The sequence below is a fragment of the Phalacrocorax carbo genome, chromosome 2, assembly GCF_963921805.1.
Source record: "Phalacrocorax carbo chromosome 2, bPhaCar2.1, whole genome shotgun sequence".
NCBI classification, from domain to species: Eukaryota; Metazoa; Chordata; class Aves; order Suliformes; family Phalacrocoracidae; genus Phalacrocorax; species Phalacrocorax carbo.
This window is the reverse complement of record NC_087514.1, coordinates 13,354,198-13,371,347: the sequence shown is the minus strand read 5'-3', so window position 1 is coordinate 13,371,347 and position 17,150 is coordinate 13,354,198. Positions and strand designations below refer to the sequence as shown.

The 17,150-nt window shown below is 43.3% G+C and overlaps 1 protein-coding gene across 3 annotated transcripts in view; it reads right to left on the bottom strand.

Annotated features, from left to right (window-relative positions):
* Positions 1 to 1,549: 1,549 nt before the first annotated feature.
* The window catches only part of ANXA13 (annexin A13), a 31,993-nt gene continuing 16,392 nt past the window's right edge, over positions 1,550 to 17,150 (bottom strand). For all 3 annotated transcript variants that reach the window (XM_064442128.1, XM_064442127.1, XM_009501094.2), the window contains 10 exons: positions 13,697 to 13,775; positions 11,386 to 11,480; positions 9,553 to 9,723; positions 8,862 to 8,895; positions 8,702 to 8,781; positions 6,752 to 6,820; positions 6,434 to 6,535; positions 4,083 to 4,158; positions 3,087 to 3,199; positions 1,550 to 1,887 (listed from right to left, as the gene is read on the bottom strand). In XM_064442128.1, coding sequence (XP_064298198.1) covers positions 1,768 to 1,887; positions 3,087 to 3,199; positions 4,083 to 4,158; positions 6,434 to 6,535; positions 6,752 to 6,820; positions 8,702 to 8,781; positions 8,862 to 8,895; positions 9,553 to 9,723; positions 11,386 to 11,480; positions 13,697 to 13,775 — 939 coding nt within the window. In that variant the 3' untranslated portion in view covers positions 1,550 to 1,767. The remainder of the gene's footprint in view (positions 1,888 to 3,086; positions 3,200 to 4,082; positions 4,159 to 6,433; positions 6,536 to 6,751; positions 6,821 to 8,701; positions 8,782 to 8,861; positions 8,896 to 9,552; positions 9,724 to 11,385; positions 11,481 to 13,696; positions 13,776 to 17,150) is intronic.

Sequence of the window (17,150 nt, the reverse complement as noted above, 5' to 3'; positions counted from 1 at the left end):
AGGCAAAAATAAATTTGGCTGCCAAAGTTATGCGCTTCATATTAAATAAGGACATAGCTGGGCTTAAAGTGTGCTGAGCTTTTAGAGGTTTCACAGAAACCACTCATATAGCTTTGGGCACTGTTGTTGGAATATTTAAAAACAAATCCTTTGCCTAAACCAGCTCCTTCATGTGCATTTCAGACAACTGCTGGCTTTTTCTTCAAACTACATCATTTAAGAATGGGTGCTTGCCAGCTTATTTTGGACTGAACATACAGTGTGACCTCTGGAGGATAAAATATCACCAGGAACACTGGACACCTAAGTAGATTATTCATCTATCCTTTCTATAGTCTCTGGTTACAAGAGCCCCATGGCAACAGCAACAAGAAAATATGCAGATCCCGTACACTGCTCTGCTCTTTCTGGGTCTGAACATTAAAATGCCTTTGATAAAGGCAAATCCAGAATCAGATGGTTCATTTCAGGTTCAGGATCTGCCCGATATTTTTACATTGCTAGAAATGTTGCCAAAGGAGGCTCAGGCTTCTAAAATGCCTGAACATCCTGTTACACCTGTGTGACACCCATATCATCACTCCTAAAAGCCCTCCATCTTTCCCATCTCCAATTTATTTTGCTCTGTCTTTAATGACTATAACTAGTTGGCCACGTACTACTGCTGTGACAGTGATACAAGCATGGAGAAACAGGTCCAGTGTTTCAGAAATTTTCAATGGGAATTAGGTGCCATCAGCCATCATACCTCAGAGGATCTAGGTCTGATCTTCTCCTTGCATAGGCGTCACTCAAAAGGGGGAAGGGGCCAGACATGGAGAAATGCTCACAAGTCCATCACCTTGACCCAGACACTTCTCTCTCTCTTCTTATTTGTCAGGCCGTGTCATGTTATTTTTCATCTACATTGTCTTCTCATATGATTATAGGATTTCAGGGTAATTCAGGCTCCGGTCGTCTCTAGTGCAACCTTCTGCTCAAAGCAGGGTGAACCATGAGATCAGACCAGGTTGTTCAGTGTTTTGTCCAGTCAGGTCTTGGAAACCTCCAGGATGGAGACCAGGCAGCTTCCCTGAGTGCCATTTCTGCCTCTGTGGGAACAGCATTTCCCTGCCTGACAGATCTACCTCATGAAGCCCCGTCTCTTCCCCAGCTGTGCTCCTGCATCATATCCCAGGAGGTGCTGCTGACGGGGACTGCAAGTCTGTATCTCCTTCATGGAATAATTTAGGAGGTGACTATGCTGAGAGGACAACTCAGACAGGGCGATCACTCTGACCTTCCCTGTTGAAAGCATGATTTTCATCAGGGCCTGACTTAAATAATTAATTCACAGCCCTCAGGTTGTTTGAAGAGCCGCAATAATGGTCTGAGAGAAATTGGTGTCCATTTTCTCTTGGCAGGACTGTAACAGCATGACATGGCACCCATCGAATTGGGGAAAGAACAGGGATAATCTTCAGAACGAGAGAAAGACAGAAAATCTACCCAGAAGAAACAGTGACAGAAGATTCCTCCACATATGCAAACACAAAGAGGTCAATTTAGATTTAGTTTTTTTTAACATGTCTTTATTGCTTAAGGACATTTGGCGAGATAGCCATAACATAAACCTCACGTCGAGCACTACTTGGCAACATATTTCCCAGCTGGAAAGAAAATAAATTGGATTTTTTTCTTTGTGCTAATGCCACATTTTTTGGATGCTATTTTGGAAACTAATCAAGAAGTGGCTGCTCAGCATGCCTCTTCATTCTTGATGGCTTTTTAGTGCAAAAGAGCCAGCAGCAACTTTCTGAAGTCCCCAGAGGTATCAGATCGGACAGCTTCAGCTAACGACTTCTTGTACATTTGCTGGAACTTCTCCTTTATTGCTGGCAGGTCACTCTGAGGAGACACCAAGAGCCTTTGTAGACGACTGGGATGTGCTTTGAGTAATATGCCCTGCTCCTACCAGGACCCTTGGGGTCTGATCCAAGGTCTACCGCACCCAGTGGGAGGAGGAGAGGAGAAAGCAGGAGGTCTAAAACTCTTGGAGGACTTTCAGCTTAACATTTGGATCTGAGGTAAGCTCCTGTCAGATAGTGTGGTGAGGGAATGCTAGCTGCGAAGAGGAGTATGGGCCTTTGTGGGGAGCTGTGCCAGGATGGCCAGGGGCATCTCTGCCCGGTGCTCACTGGTGCCATGCGGGCACAGCCTTGGTATTGACAAACTCACATGGGTCACTGGGAGCTCCCGAGGCTACTCTGTGGTGGCAAGCAGGGGAAGAGGCACTTCCAGGAGTATGGCTAAAAGATAATTTTGTTCCACCCACAAAAGTAATTTCCTGGGTACTGAGTGGGGAGAACTAAACACAAGTGTCTCGAGATTTCCTGTGAAAAGGCACCCATTGGCATGGGTCTGATCTTTATCACTGGGAGTTTTAAATATTATCATGACTGGACCTTGTCTTAACAGAGAGACTACCCTGGAGCCTAATTTCTCATACTGCTCATCGTTGAGAAATATGCTCTCCCTGTGAACAACTCCTCCACGTCAAGACTGAAACAGCCCTGGGGTTACAACATACAAAGCTTACAAGGAAGGAAGACTTAAAGACTGTGTTTGAGATCTCAATGTCTTGTGCAGTTTCGTGCTTTTTAAAATTACAGTTATCTCCTTTGGCTCTTTATTTTTCTTCCCTCCTCCCCCTTTGATTTTCCCTGCTGGAATCAGAGAGAATTGGCAACATATCTTTATACGCAGTTCTTAATTTGGGGACTGCTGCTTTATCATTAATTAACTAGGAATTTACTTTTACACATCCTGTTGGGACCAGACCTCCCCATATGTTAGTTTTAACCAGGTACAGTTGACTCCACTTGAAATTGCCTGCATGCTTTCTGGTTTAGTTCTTTTGCAAACAGAAGTAGATGCAATATCAAAATTAGAGTTGCCTGGGTACAAAAGCAGAGTGTGACCACTGATGTCCTTGGGCTGAAATGGGTTGACTGAGCACATGATCTACCAGGACTCACTCCATACCCTCTACATTTGTATTTCTCCCAGAGCTGGTGTGAGGTATTACAGGTCGCAGGGAACCCTACCTCCGCCCTGGTCACAAGGATGCGAATCAAGGTCTTTTCATCAGTCCCACTTCCTTTCATCGACTTGTGTAGCAGTGTAGCGAAGTAACCTGGGCAGTCTTTGGCACAGCTGACTAGAGAAAACAGTAAGAGACTTCATTATACTTGTATATTTACACTTTGTGATACATCTTCAATGAGAAGGCAATAAATAAGGAAGAAATAAAGGAAACTCTCCAGGGTTTATGCTCAGACATATGAGCTAGTAGAGCTTTCATTCTGTGACTGATCCCCTATCAGTGTGCAAGGAGAAGGTTGGAGTCTGAATGGGGATGTACATGTCTCCATGGGGAAAGCATTGACTTTGCCATTCCACAGTGAAAATGAAATTAATGAGAATGAGCATTTGCCCGTCTGGAGTTCCTCTTGCCCATTTATTCTAGGAGTAGCTGCTCACTCCACAGCTCATGGGGCAAGATTTGGGAGAGCCCAGATCTGGATGGATAACAGCAATACCAGTAAGCTAACCAGAGCCAGGGCACAGCCTTAAATTCCAGTTACAGTCATCCCCATCGCTAAATTGCCGTCAAGGACCCTGTACTTTTTTGTGGCTGGGTAGCACACTTCTGACGGTGCCCAGGCATCCACTGGAAGTTATCAACAGCCATGGCCTCAGGGGCAGCTCGGAGGTGGCCACGCTGTGTTAGAGGGCAAATAATTTAGCTGCATGGAGAGGAGCTGTTTCTAGCAACACAGCTGGTGCTGCTAGACACACCTGGTTTTATTTCTAAAACCAAGGGGTCCAAATCACTTCTGAAAACTGACTCTTCTTTTCCTGGCAGATATGTCAGCTCAATTTAGGGCTATCTTGATGTCTGTCACCAGGCTGTACACAGAGCCCCAACAACCAATGTCAGATGATGGCAAGAACTAGAAAAGAAAGCTCTTGATGTGGTTGTGGTTTTTTTTTTTTGGTGGTTTTTTTTGGTTTTTTTTGTTTTTTTGTTTTTTTTTTACCAAGAGTGAGATAAGCCTTCTCCAGATCTCCAGATGTTTCACTTTTAATGGATTCTTCTATGTCCTTTCCACACACCTACAAGGACAACAAAAAGGAACCATCAGGGCTGTTGTCTGTACGTGTCATCCCACTTCCATGAAACCGGCATCAGGTTTAGGATCCAATGACAAGAGGCCAGTTCAGACCCTTTAGAGCCTTTCCACGGGAGAACATCAAGGGCAAATTAAGTTCTCCTCTGGTGTAAGTGCCCACAGATCCACTGCCACCAAGAGCAGATCTATGCAGCCAGGTAAGACACAACAATTAAGAGATGGACAACCCAAATCAAATGGTCACACATATCTGAGGGCTTCTAGGACAAAGAAGCTGCAGCTTCTTCTTGAGTGACCCCTAGTCAGGAGAAACTGTTTGAGCTTCTGCTAACCCCTCTGTCAAAGGCTCTGGATGGCTCCCACACTAATAAGATAATTTTTGGAGCTTTACCAACTCTATGAAGTTTTGTTACTTATTGTCTTTGCCTTGCCAGGGAAAGTTTACAAGCACTGCACTTGTTCTCGAGTTCCTGTATTATTATGTAGGAAAGGGGAAAATCAGACTGCCACTTCAAAACAGAGTTTATCCTGAGTTTTTTGACCTTTGTGAACCTCAAAGCCTTTTACTTTGATCTGTTTTGCCTATCAGAATGGCCCTGCATGGTTCAAGGCTCTAGTGGACTTCTAGGTCAGAGCTGGGAGACCACAGGTACAATGCGGGAAGGGGTACCTGCTGAGGATTTGGGCTCAAGTTCTGCAAACCCTCAACCTGGTTTAGATCTGGCCCTTATTTATCTTTCCAAATGCAGAGAAGGACTGATGTCTGCATGGCTCTAATCTTGGCCCGCTTCTGATTCAAATACAGCCAGGCAGGATGTGGCAGATCGGTTTGGGCAACCTGATCTGCTTGGCTTTAGGAATCAAAAAGCCAAGGTAGCTTGGCTATCAGAACATTTAACTGAACTCCCAGGGTTTGGGCCACTCTGAGTGAGAATCAGTTAGTGACTGGTTTTGTTCTCCTGCCAGCAACAAACCAAAACTTGGATTAAGCTGCAAACACTCTTCCAACTACGGGTTCCTTATTGTGCTGACACCGAAATACGGCCTTGACTGGAATTCTTTTTGTCTTCAGTGCCTAGGGTTACAGCTTTCCTATGAACTCAGAGTCATCCTAGGGAGGTTCAGGACTATGAGCCAGAGGCTGGAGGGGTGACCCTCTCCTGAGAATAAATGTTTCTGCTAAACTTCCACCTTGCTGCCAGAAGGACCTTGGATCTCCCATTGCTTTGACTTTCACAGGTCATTTCCAGGTGAGACGTCTTAGGGGAGGTCAGTTCCAGGTCCAGGCATGAGTAAAATGTCCCTGGTGGGTGACACAGGGAGAAGTACCGGACAGCTGGGATCCTGCTACCTACTTTGCCTTATGCTTGGAGACAGAAGACAGTGCAGCAAAGAATCTGCACAGGCTGTCTGCCCAGCATGGGCAGAGAGGAAGAGTCTGGAGATGTACTTTCAGTACTTAAAAGGGGCTTATAAGAAAGATGGGGACAAACATTTTAGCAGGTCCTGTTGTGATGGAACAAGGGGTAATGGTTTTAAACTAAAAGAGGGTAGATTCAGACTAGATATAAGGAAGAAATTTTTTACAGTGAGGGTGGTGAAACGCTGGCACAGGTTGCCCAGAGAGGTGGTAGATGCCCCATCCCTGGAAACATTGAAGGTCAGGTTGGACGGGGCTCTGAGCAACCTGATCTAGTTGAAGATCTCCCTGCTCATTGCAGAGGGATTCGACCAGATGACCTTTAAAGGTCCCTTCCAACCCAAACTATTCTATAATCCTATGATTCTATGTACCTCTGCCCAGCCAATATGAGTGTGTGAAGCAGGGGGATCAGGATGAGAGACCTTGTCAGGCTCTGCTTTGGAGAAGGAGAGGGAAAGACCAGAAAAACAAAACCCTCCTTCAGGGCAGGAGTTTGTGAACCTGCTCCTTTGCTGGTCCTCCTGGAGGAGTGGGGACACCCACTGTCATGCAGCTATGGCTGGGAAATGACATGATGACATATATTTGGCTGGATGTTGTGTGGGTTATGGAGGGGAATAGGTTCTTCACTGGAAAAAGATAGAGCTTTTATCCCTAATGTGTCTTTCCATAAGATCAGGATCCAGCCATATAGAACTGTTTTTCCAAGATTCTTAAAGCATTCAGAAGTTTTAAAATGGCAAATCAGGGATTGCCTGCTCTACATGTCATTGTGGGGTCTGCAAACTACATGTTGGGCCCTATGCAACAGACACTGCAGAAGAGATTAACTCACCTTTTCATAGGCTTCAAAAGTAGCTCTCAGCTGACTATAGCTTCTCTTTGCTAAGACCACATTGAAAGCCAGCTCCTCTGTTCCCCAGCGGCCTTCTCCTGCCTTAAAAATTGCATGTTAATTTTTGAAGCACTTGTTTATTCACAGTAGAGACAAAAAGTCAGCCAGAGTCCTTGATCCACTAAGATCCAGCCTGTGCCCCCCTCAGTCATCTCTTTACACTGCCATTGCCTCTGTGCTGGTGTGTTTAGTCATCCCCAAAGCAGCCCTTGCTGTGCAGCACAGGGCAAACAGGTATTTTTCCAGAATTGCACTTACTTTATACAGATCTGTGGCATCTTGCTCAGCGAGCTCTGCATTGACCTGCTGGTCCTCATCTCGGCTTGCCTACAGGAAAGGACATGACAGTAAAAAAACCACAGACCAAGTGCCTGTGACTTTTCATAGTGGAAGGGATGATTGTCAGCTCATGGCCCTCACAAATATTTCGGATATAGTTTTGCTGCCATCTGCTGACAACGCCTAGTGATGGGGCACAGTGGGACTTGGTGGTACAGTTTTGAATACTGTCCTCAAGTTTACCACAGCCCCTGGTTTTGCTGACTTTAGAGGTGAAGCCTGTATGGTAGGGTTTATCTACCAGTTCTATTTGCTGTGTGCTGGGACCTTTATCAGACTGCAACTCTGATGCCTCTGGAGCAGGAAGGGACTATCAAGGCTGGGCTGTGCAGCTGCACATCATAGGACCATACCCTGAGGATGCTCCCCTGCGGCAGGGTGGCCTGCTGGCCCCACCTTGTCCTCAGCCGCCTTGCCATCCCATGGGCATTCCCGCTCCCTCCCCCAGCCAGCACAAGTCCAGAGTGGAAAACAAAATCAGTGGCAAACCTAATCTGAATTTGGAGTTAGCCTTGTTTTGAGGAGGGCTGGATCAGAGGAGCTCCAGAGGTCCCTTTCCCACCTGCCTTGCCCTTTGGTTCTGCTTTCTGCCATTTCTTGCAGGTATTTTTCCATTGGTGGGAACTAGTAGTGTGCGTGGCCAGATGTTGGGGTGGGAATGGGGCTGAAATGTGCAGTCAGAGCTGTGGCAGGACTGCCCCAACACGGCCTTTGGTTTCAACCCCGAGGGCTGAGCTGCTGGGTATGTACAGCACCCTGGGCTCAAGGTGCAAAGTTTCTGAGGAGAAATGTTAGTGTATCCATCATCCAGCTACTGCAAAAAGGTTCCCAGTACCTGCAGTGAAGTGGTGATGGTTTTCATGGTGCTGGATGTGCCCTGATAACTGCAGAATATTTTCCTGCCTAACGTATATACTCTGAGCATTCACTAATTCCTGTAATTCACTGTAATTCCTGGTACAAATTATGAAGGACTAACCTATGAAAATTATCTATGAATAATATGTATTTGTCACTCCTGAAAATATGCCCCAAGAGGTTGGAGAGAGATGTATCCATGCCTTCCAAAATGAGAGTCTAATTGTGGTGTATTTAGAATATGTTATGTCTTTAAAGCTTCTATTTATTGAATCTTTTAATTTCTAAGGGCTGTCTGCTCAGAACGGCCACCACATTGCATTCCTAGACGTGATCCTACTCTTAGTTGTACTGTGTCTTTATAGAGATGTTAATTTTTTTCAAGCCTACCAGAGTTCAAGGAGCATCTGAACAATGCTCTTAGTCATACTAGTTTTAGGTAGTCCTGGGAGGAGCAGGGAGTTGGACTCAGTGATCCTTGTCGGTGCCTTCCAACTTGAGATATTCTATGATTCTATGAAGCTGGTTTAAAATAAAGTGTGTCCTACTGGAAAAGTTTTTTTTTTTTGTGAACGGAAAATTAACAGCCATCTCTTTCTTTTTCTGTATTTATCTAAATTGTAAATTCCTCAGCTGAGATGGAAATCAGAATTTGTTTGTTTTAGGCCAAATTCAGCATTATGTAGCCATGACCTTGAGTGGGTATTCTAGCCATTACCTGTGGTATAATTAGTAATAAAACAATGCTGTTGTCTTTAAATTATTGGAATTTATAACATTACTTCTGATTTTATATAACCTCTTTAGTTATATTAAAAAGCTATCTAGAAGGCTCTTATCCTGCAGAATGCCTTTTGCTTATTATAATTACCTCATTATTGTATTATATATCATAATCACATTGTTATAAATACCAGTTAATACTTATTATGATTACCCAGGCTAGACAGGATAGAGAAAAGGAAATATCTCTATCAGATAGATGTATAAGAGGAAAACCCCCAGCCTTACCTCTAGCACAGTGACTAATATATTCTGTAGGGAGCCACTTGTGTCACTTTTAACATCAGACTCTAGATCCCTATCAAAGACTGTGGAGAAAAAAAATCTGTGAGGGTTCACCCAGTGATAAAGGCATTAAATGAAGGTGTTGAAAGACAATACTACTTACGCCGTTTGTATGCCTCCTTTATATTTACAATTTCCTAGGCAAATAAATCAAATAAATACATAAGCAAATTAATAAATAAGGAATATATTTCTATAAATAAATAAAATCAATTAATAAATAAATAGGCAAACAACCCCCCGTCAAGTCAGTACCATGCCCGTGTTATACCAGGCGTGGAGGCAGGAGAAGCTGAATTCCCATTCCCCTCTCATTCTGGGACTCACCACAGTGCAGAGACACAACTCAAACCCAGCCCGGTTCAGGACAGCAATTCAAGGGATGCCTGACTCGTGCAGGCATCCCTCTGGTTTCACTTGCATTTAGGCATAAGCTAAAGGGCTTATTGAAGAGAATCATGTTCCTGTACCTGACAGGAGCCGCCTCTGAATGGTCAGAGCACTGCCAAAGCTGCCTTTAACAGGGACCTGGGGATTTCTCTATCATCAGTATTACCTCTGTGCCATCCATAGAAGATATGAGTCGGACCAAGGAAGCAATTTGAATTATACAGCTCTTAACCCCTGCAAGAATTTCAGCCCTGGTACGGCAACCCTATGGCTGCAACCACTGACAACGGGCATTTCAGCCACAGAAGCTGGTCTGATCCCTCCTCCTCCTTCTTGGGGGGGAGGATGCTCTTGGGGAGCTCTTTGCCCTGCTACGTAAGGAAGGTCATGTATGATGTCCCAACCTTATTGTTTCGTGTGCAGAGAATCTCAATCAGCAGTGACTCATCAGTCCCAGCGCCCTTCATTGCTGCCTGAAGCTCTCGGGCCTCATACTCGCAGGGCAGGTCCAGCAGAGCCAGCACAGCCTTTTCAAAATTCCCACTCAGGTCTCCCTTCAGGTCATTTTCCAAATCCTGTGGGGATATTCAGAAGGGTTAGGGGAAAAGCTGAGGTGGGATTAGACGGTTTCTTAATTTGTTACTGGGAATTCAATGATTTCAAAGCTGCTTCTGTACCAAAAAGGGACAAAAACATAAAAAAGCCTTTAAATACATGGACTTTGTTTTGCAAAATAAATTCCCTAAAACTTTTTTTTCAGATTGAATTAAATGATTCTCCCATCTTCAAGTATCAGCCAATGTCAGTCCAGTTTTGATTCTTCCTTGTTTAATTAAATGCAAACAAGTGTTTTTAAAAGCTTAACAGGAGACTTTACACTGAAACACAATGCAGAAACTTCCAGCTTTGAACGAGCTGCAACAGAAGGGATCAGACTTACCAAACTGCTCTTCCAGTTTTGGTTAAAATTGACTTACTGGAAAAAGCAACAAATTTCTACAAAGTGCTTTGATGCCAAGCAATCGGTATTTTTTCCACCAACAAGAAAAATCAACCTTCTGTGAAATGATCTACTTAATTCAAAATTTAGTAAGACCCCGGAGAAGAACTAGGTAGTGTATCTATGCTGACAAGCACGCTTACCGATGATTATTTGAAGCCCTATCTGCCATTAATATTTCCTGTAGTATGGGAAATACTTGACAAGTTCAGAACAACAGAAGAGAAGCCCAGCTCTGAATCTATTGTTCTTAAATATCCTTTTACACAATTGCAAGTCAACACTTAATCTATGGAGGTCAATGCTTGACATCGGTGTTGGAGCAGTTTCAACATGCGCACTGTGAATCTCGCCTTGAGTGGCAGGAGAGCGAAATGGTACAACTCGCAGCTCCTTCCCCAGAGATTCAGGCTGCCCAGGCAAGCGAGAAGGGTTGCTACATGCTGAAGTAACAGGGATTTCTCATGGCACCTGCTCATTTCTAATGTCTATTTTTATTAATCCTCATTATAGAACTAAATCTATAGTATTTATGTAATCAAAATCTTTATCATGCTTGCTGTAAATTTTACATATAGAAGGTTTTTAGGTTCAGTGTTGCCTTATTAACATTGATTAATGACTGCTGAACAAGTAAACCTTAAGAAAATACTAATTTAATAATAAGCTCTGAAGGATTCAGCTGTTTATCTAAATAATATATTGGAGGCTTTATTTTTCTTACAAGCAAGATCATTAAGGCAGTCCTCCAGAAATCAAGTACCCAATGAGACCTTCCAGTTTCACAACATGTATTCTATTTCACCACTAGAAGAAAACAATACTACATCTATTAAACTCAACACAAATATAATGACGTAAGATCAAAGAGTTCCTCTGAATTTGCATCTGGTCTGAGAGGGATTCTGACTTAAAATTTCCCTTTTACATTAATTCCTTTTTCTGAATGTGCTGAAGATGAACACAAGCCGAAATATTTTTTATTTCAGTTATGAATTATTTTCTAGCTCTCCCAACTTTGATTAAAATGCTCTGATCTGGTTAAGGCTGATATCAAGAAGACTCTGAGGCCTAAGATTAGAAATATAATCAGTATTTAGGAGATAAAATAAATCGCTGAATCAGAAACTAACTGGTGTCCTCCTTAAATCCACTGTGCACTTGATATTTTCAAAAGCAGGCTATATTTCTAGCAGGCATGCAGTTTGAAACAGAGAGGCCATTTATTTAGGAATACCTTGCTATACAGAGCCTTGTACTTCTGTTTTATTTGTTGTCTCTGCTCTGATGTTCGACTCGACAAGATTTCAATAATTTTCTTTTCATCTGTTCCTGCAAAATAAGTTGTGCATAGGAATTATTTAATGCAGAGGAAAGAATACATCATCTCTAAAGAGAAAAAAAATGCTATGCATATATTCCCACTGGTGCCAACTTCAGGATTTGTAGCATATAAGATTCCTTGGAGGATATATTTAACTGTAGTCAGCTACAATGTTCAGACCATCAAATAAAAGTTCACCATCTCATGCCGCTCATATTTTACCAGGGTAATTGAATCTTCTGTCTGAGAAGGTCAGACACTGCTCCTAAACTCAGGATTATGCCAGTGCCCATAGGCTGAAATACATGTTTTTGTGGCAATGCTTGTTTGAGTGGTCTCGAGGGCTCAGCCACCAGATCCAGTTCATTAAGCGTGTGAACACTTGTGTTGGCACAATGGAACGAACAGCGTGGGGCGAGAGGCTGGGGTAGGTGAGGATGTATTTAAACCAGCTTCGTTAACCCACAGCCTGTACAAAATGGGTGGTGCTTTGTGCTAAGTGGAGTCAGGAAGATGAGCAGGAACCAACCTTCATGGTCTGAGTCTCTACTGTTTTGCTTGGCAAAAGTAAGTGAGAGTGAGGTGGAGCATGGGGTGCCCCAGAGATGGGCACCACAGCAGCTGCATCTCCTGGAAACCCACAGGGGAACTGAACATGCAGCACCCCTCGAGGAGAAATCCCTCGGGCAGCTTTGAGCTGTAACATTCAACGGATGGAAGCAGCTTACTAAAGGCAATGACCTTGTTCTTGTACTCTTTTTGCCCTCAGCCATATAAACAGATGTTTGCACTAAACAAAGCTGCTGGTAGGCGTTTGTTATGTTTGTGGCTAATGAGAAAGGACTGCAGTGATGTTACTTGGGCGCCTGAAAGACACAATAGAGTAGCTATTGCATTAACACAGTGTCCTGGTGCGCTTCCATCTCAAGGCCAGCAGCTTGCCTCAGGCGTTATTTCTTCAAGACAGTTTTTGAAATGGCGAATGCGTTTCGGGAGGGACCTATGACCCTGCACGTGATGGAGACTGCCAAAATGCCCATAGCATGTCAAGGGTTTAGATGGCTGATCAAAGGCATCAAGTAGTATGCCAGGTCTGCTGATGCATGCGTGCTATGCTGGTGGGCACTGCCCCATGCTCTCCTTGTGGTCTTCCATTTGTTGCATCCATCTACTGGGCTTTGTGCCGTGCCTCATCTCAGGCTCTTGCAAGCAGGGACTAACAAGGGTTTCTGAGGAGCTACCAGTATGCACAATAAAAATACAGACGATATTGCATTCAGCAGCAGCTGATGTGTTTTCATCCCTGCATATCACCACCCGATATATATAAGACAAGCTTAGACATGAGACAGAAGGTGTGGTCCAATTTGAGAAGGAAAAGCATTGCTATCTGACAATGTGGGGTTAAACCCTCAGTAGGAGAGTCCTCTGGGGAACTGTCTTGAGGGGGCTGAGTTGATAGGACAAGAACAATTCCTGAAATTCAGGTACTTAACTAGCTGATCCTCAATGTCAGTGCTACACCAGGAAGAAATCCTTAAATATATGTTTATTGTGCAAATGCCTGGAGTGGATTAATAATTTATTGCTCTCATGTGCTGCTTGGCTCTTCTGCCGGATACTGCCACCTCCACAGACCTGAGGATCCCATGAACACTGTGCATTCCTCATTCACACCACTGCACAGTCAGCCAGCTTACTTTAAACTACCTTATAAGATGGTGGGAGCCAGTATTTTTGGTTGGAAATCGCTGATGCAGACTGAGGACCATCATATATTCCTTTCAGCTGATGGAGCTGCAGCGAGCTTTGATGAGCATATGGAGGTGGTGATGTTTTAGATTGGTCCTTGAAGGCCTGGGAAAGGACATATAACCATGACCTTAATCTGACCTGACTAGCTGGACCCCATGACTGTCATATCAGCCTTTACAGCTTGATGTTCCTAACGCAGGGAGCAAATATCACGTTTATCCTAATACCCTGGAGCCAAGAAATTATCAACCAAAGATCTTACCAGTCTTTGAGAAACAAACTTGCTTGTCTTCCCATTTACCTTAATCATATAAAGCTTCATGGCTGTGCATGTTATTTGAGCCAGTAAGTGACAGAAAGCATAAAGACTACCTGAAACTGGTTGAAACAGCTGTTTTGCCCTAAGTTTAGGTACATGCTCTTTATAATCTTAAATTGCCCTTTGTATAAAACCCAAGAGCTTTCTTACCTGCTCCTTTACAGGCGCTATGTATTTTCTTGGCATCTCGGTCTGCATCAAACCCATGATGATGGTGTTTATTGGTTGACTAGGAAAACAAAGACACAATGGATATATGGGAAACAATTTTGCATTAGTGTCCTGGAATGACAGCAGTTTGGGCCAGGTTCTTGATTGATATTTTTTCATATCATCTAAACTGTGAAGTTCAGTTCACATAGGGCTCCTAAGGGCTCCTAGAATCATTCCACAAATAGGTGTCACCGTATGACACACGGTGCTGATCGTATATAAATTTGTTCTGCCAGTTCAGGCTCATTCAAATAATTTACAGGTAATAACTTCATAATAGGCATCTTCACACCAGATCAAATATTTATTTGTACCACCTTAACAATAGGCCAATATAAACTCCTTATCGGATGTGTACAGAACCATGCCCCGTCTCTGCAGCATGTTTGTAAGTACTAGGAGCTTACAATCCCGATAGGCTGAACAAAAACTGGTCCTGCAAACCCTTCTTGCATTGATGCATTCATGCAAACAAGATAACTGGAGATATATAATATGGTAAAGATGGTGGGGTTTTTTAGATTTTGGCAAAATAATACATATGGTTACCTTGAGCTAAGTCTTATCAGCAATAATAACTCAAAGCACAGCTACAGCAGCAGTTTACAGCCTGACATATCAATGTAAGCAGAAAACCATGCCTGTTCCTACTAATCTGACAAGCTGTGAATCACAAGGGCTGAAATGCTGATACACCCGCTATTCTGCTGTTTCTCACACAAGTGTAGAAGTATGAGAGACCAGGAGGTCAGCAACTTTTTCAACCGCTATTATATCATGAATCAAATCTTTTAAATGCCTAAACTCTAGAAGAATACTGGAAAATAGGTCCTAGGCTCCTAAATCAAGTAGAACTATATGCACACCACATACTCGGGAGCTCAAAGTGGGCCCTTCTAGTGCTTTCGCATTTCCATTGAAATAGCAACACGTGGATCAAGCTACTTGATTTGAAGGGCTGCCAGGCACTGGCACCACCACTGTTAATTAAGGGTTATGATACCCCAGGGCATGGCACTCTGCCCTCCACTAAATTATGGGTTATGACACCCCAGGGCATGGCAGTCTGCTTTTAACCCTTCTGAAAATGCCACCATCCTGCTGAAGGGAAGGAGAGGCTAAATGGCTGATTAACCTCCTTGTCTTTGGGGATAGCACAGGGCAGAGACAATTCCTGAAAGACATTAGGCACAAGATCATTCTGCTTGTAGGATAAAGAGAATTTAGCCATCTGGCTGTGGGCCATGCTCTGCCATGCACCCATCTGGCCAGAGAAAAACCTGTTTTATTTACAAGTATATATACAGCTTGGAAGTCTGTCTGTGGGTATTCTCCAAAAGTTTCATGCTGTGATCTGCTAGCTCTAATGGAAGAGCTACTGTTCTGGGTAAAGGACTCCTTTGTCAAAAGACAAAGGTTTTTATCTTAAGGAGAAACTCCAAATCCCATCCCTATCCTGCTTTACCAACATACCTTTGTGATAGACTAAAAACTGTTTAGGTACCTGGCTTTTCTAATGCAGTTAGCAGCTAGGATACAACTTACTGCTAATGGTAGCAGCTGTAGTGTAGCCATCTCACTGAAAGGGAAAGTTATTTTTACAACAATAGTAATTAGTCAGGTACAAAATGCAATAATTTCTCTTGGTCTCTACAGCACAAGGTAACACTTTCATTGCCACATCATTATCACAAATGTTGCTTGTAAACGTGTATCCTATTTCATGCTCTGACACACACATGCTTCTCTAAACCCTTCAAATAAAGTGGAAATAGATGCATGCAAGTAACTAATATTTTCTAGCGCGAGATTTTATTTAATGGTCTTCAAATTTCTCAGGAATTTTTTCAGAAAGGAAAGGGAAAAGCACCAAGTTAGAAAACAGGTGCACTGATCACTGTCTTTATCCAAAACAAATTGCATTCACATTTTTCTATTATGATAGGGTGTACGTGCTTCTCCTTTGATGGGATCACGTACAAAAGATATCTTTTTGCACAACATGCTTGAAAATAAAGCAGCTCTACTTTTTTCTTCTTTTCTGATTGCTATACTTTCATTTCCATTCTTGTGAGGATAAAATTTACCTTTGTTCTCTGTAATACCAAAACAAACAATGACAGCTAACCAGACTCAGTGGGTGATGAATTTGGGGGAATGGAACAATGGGATCCCACAATACAACAGAAGTCTATTCTGGATATACAACCCCAGGATGCAAATGCTGCATGCACAATGAGCCTCTGCTGGGGAGTCGTACAGGAACGGTGTTTACACAAGGACTGTGGCCCAGGTGCTCCTCAACACATGGCAGATTCAATGAGCACCATGGCGTAGCATTCAGGAGGATGCTCTGCTGCCTGTTCAATTGAGCGTGCCCCGCAGACAGTAGCGTGTGGTGCCAGTATGTTTTTCCCCTCTCTACAATACCAAGTTTAACATGCAAATTGTTTTTAAACACTTCAGTCCATACTTTAGCATATGATTGGTAGTACTGTCAGAGTTACCAGTATGTTGGGTGATATGCTCTTAATTACTCCTTGCATCTCTATCATGCACCCTGGAGCAATCCCAAAGGACAATGTAAGATGAAGAGACAGTATCCTTGCCTTTCCCTGTGCCATGTGGAAAGCTGTTTGTAGGACAGGGTACCATATCTGAGTGGAATAAATGTTGGTGACATTAAGCTATCATTATTTTGGCTCTATAGTGTTACTATGCTTTTCAGATTATGTTCATGCCACTCATACGGTTGTCTCTGTTAGGCAGCGAGTAGTGAAGTTATTCTAGACTTGTTTGCAAAGCATTTCTTTGTGATGGTAAGGACCAGGGCAGCAGCTGAAAAACCAGCAAAATGGAAGAATTCTGGAGCACAAAATAGAGAGAAAAGTGCTAACATATCAAATGCATAGATTTGACTACTTCATAGTACCCAAGTGCTATTCCAATCTATAGAACCCCAAATTCACTCCAACAATATGAGTTGTGAACTGTTGCTCCACATTCACTTCCTCTTGACCTGGGACAGAAGCTGCACTGGTGAGAAGTGAGAGGAAAAATGCTTTGTCTGGCATTCACCCCCACTTTTCAGTCATTCATTCTGGACAGACAAACCTACAGAGACACCCAAAGGCAAGGAGCTGGTTTGTACAGTGCTTTGCCTTACCCACCAGCAGTGCTGGGCTTTGGGTATCGCCCTTGTCACAGCAACGGTGCCTCCACAGCTCCCACTACCTCAACACTATCACAGATGCACTTGGTCCTGGTAATGCCTTCGCAGGACTTTGGGAGAGTGGTTTGCTCTCTTACGCCTTGACGGCTGGTCAGTTAGGCTCAGGTTTTAGCAAGTCCCTAACTCCTAGGTGCCATTTGTCATTGTAGCTGTTTTTGT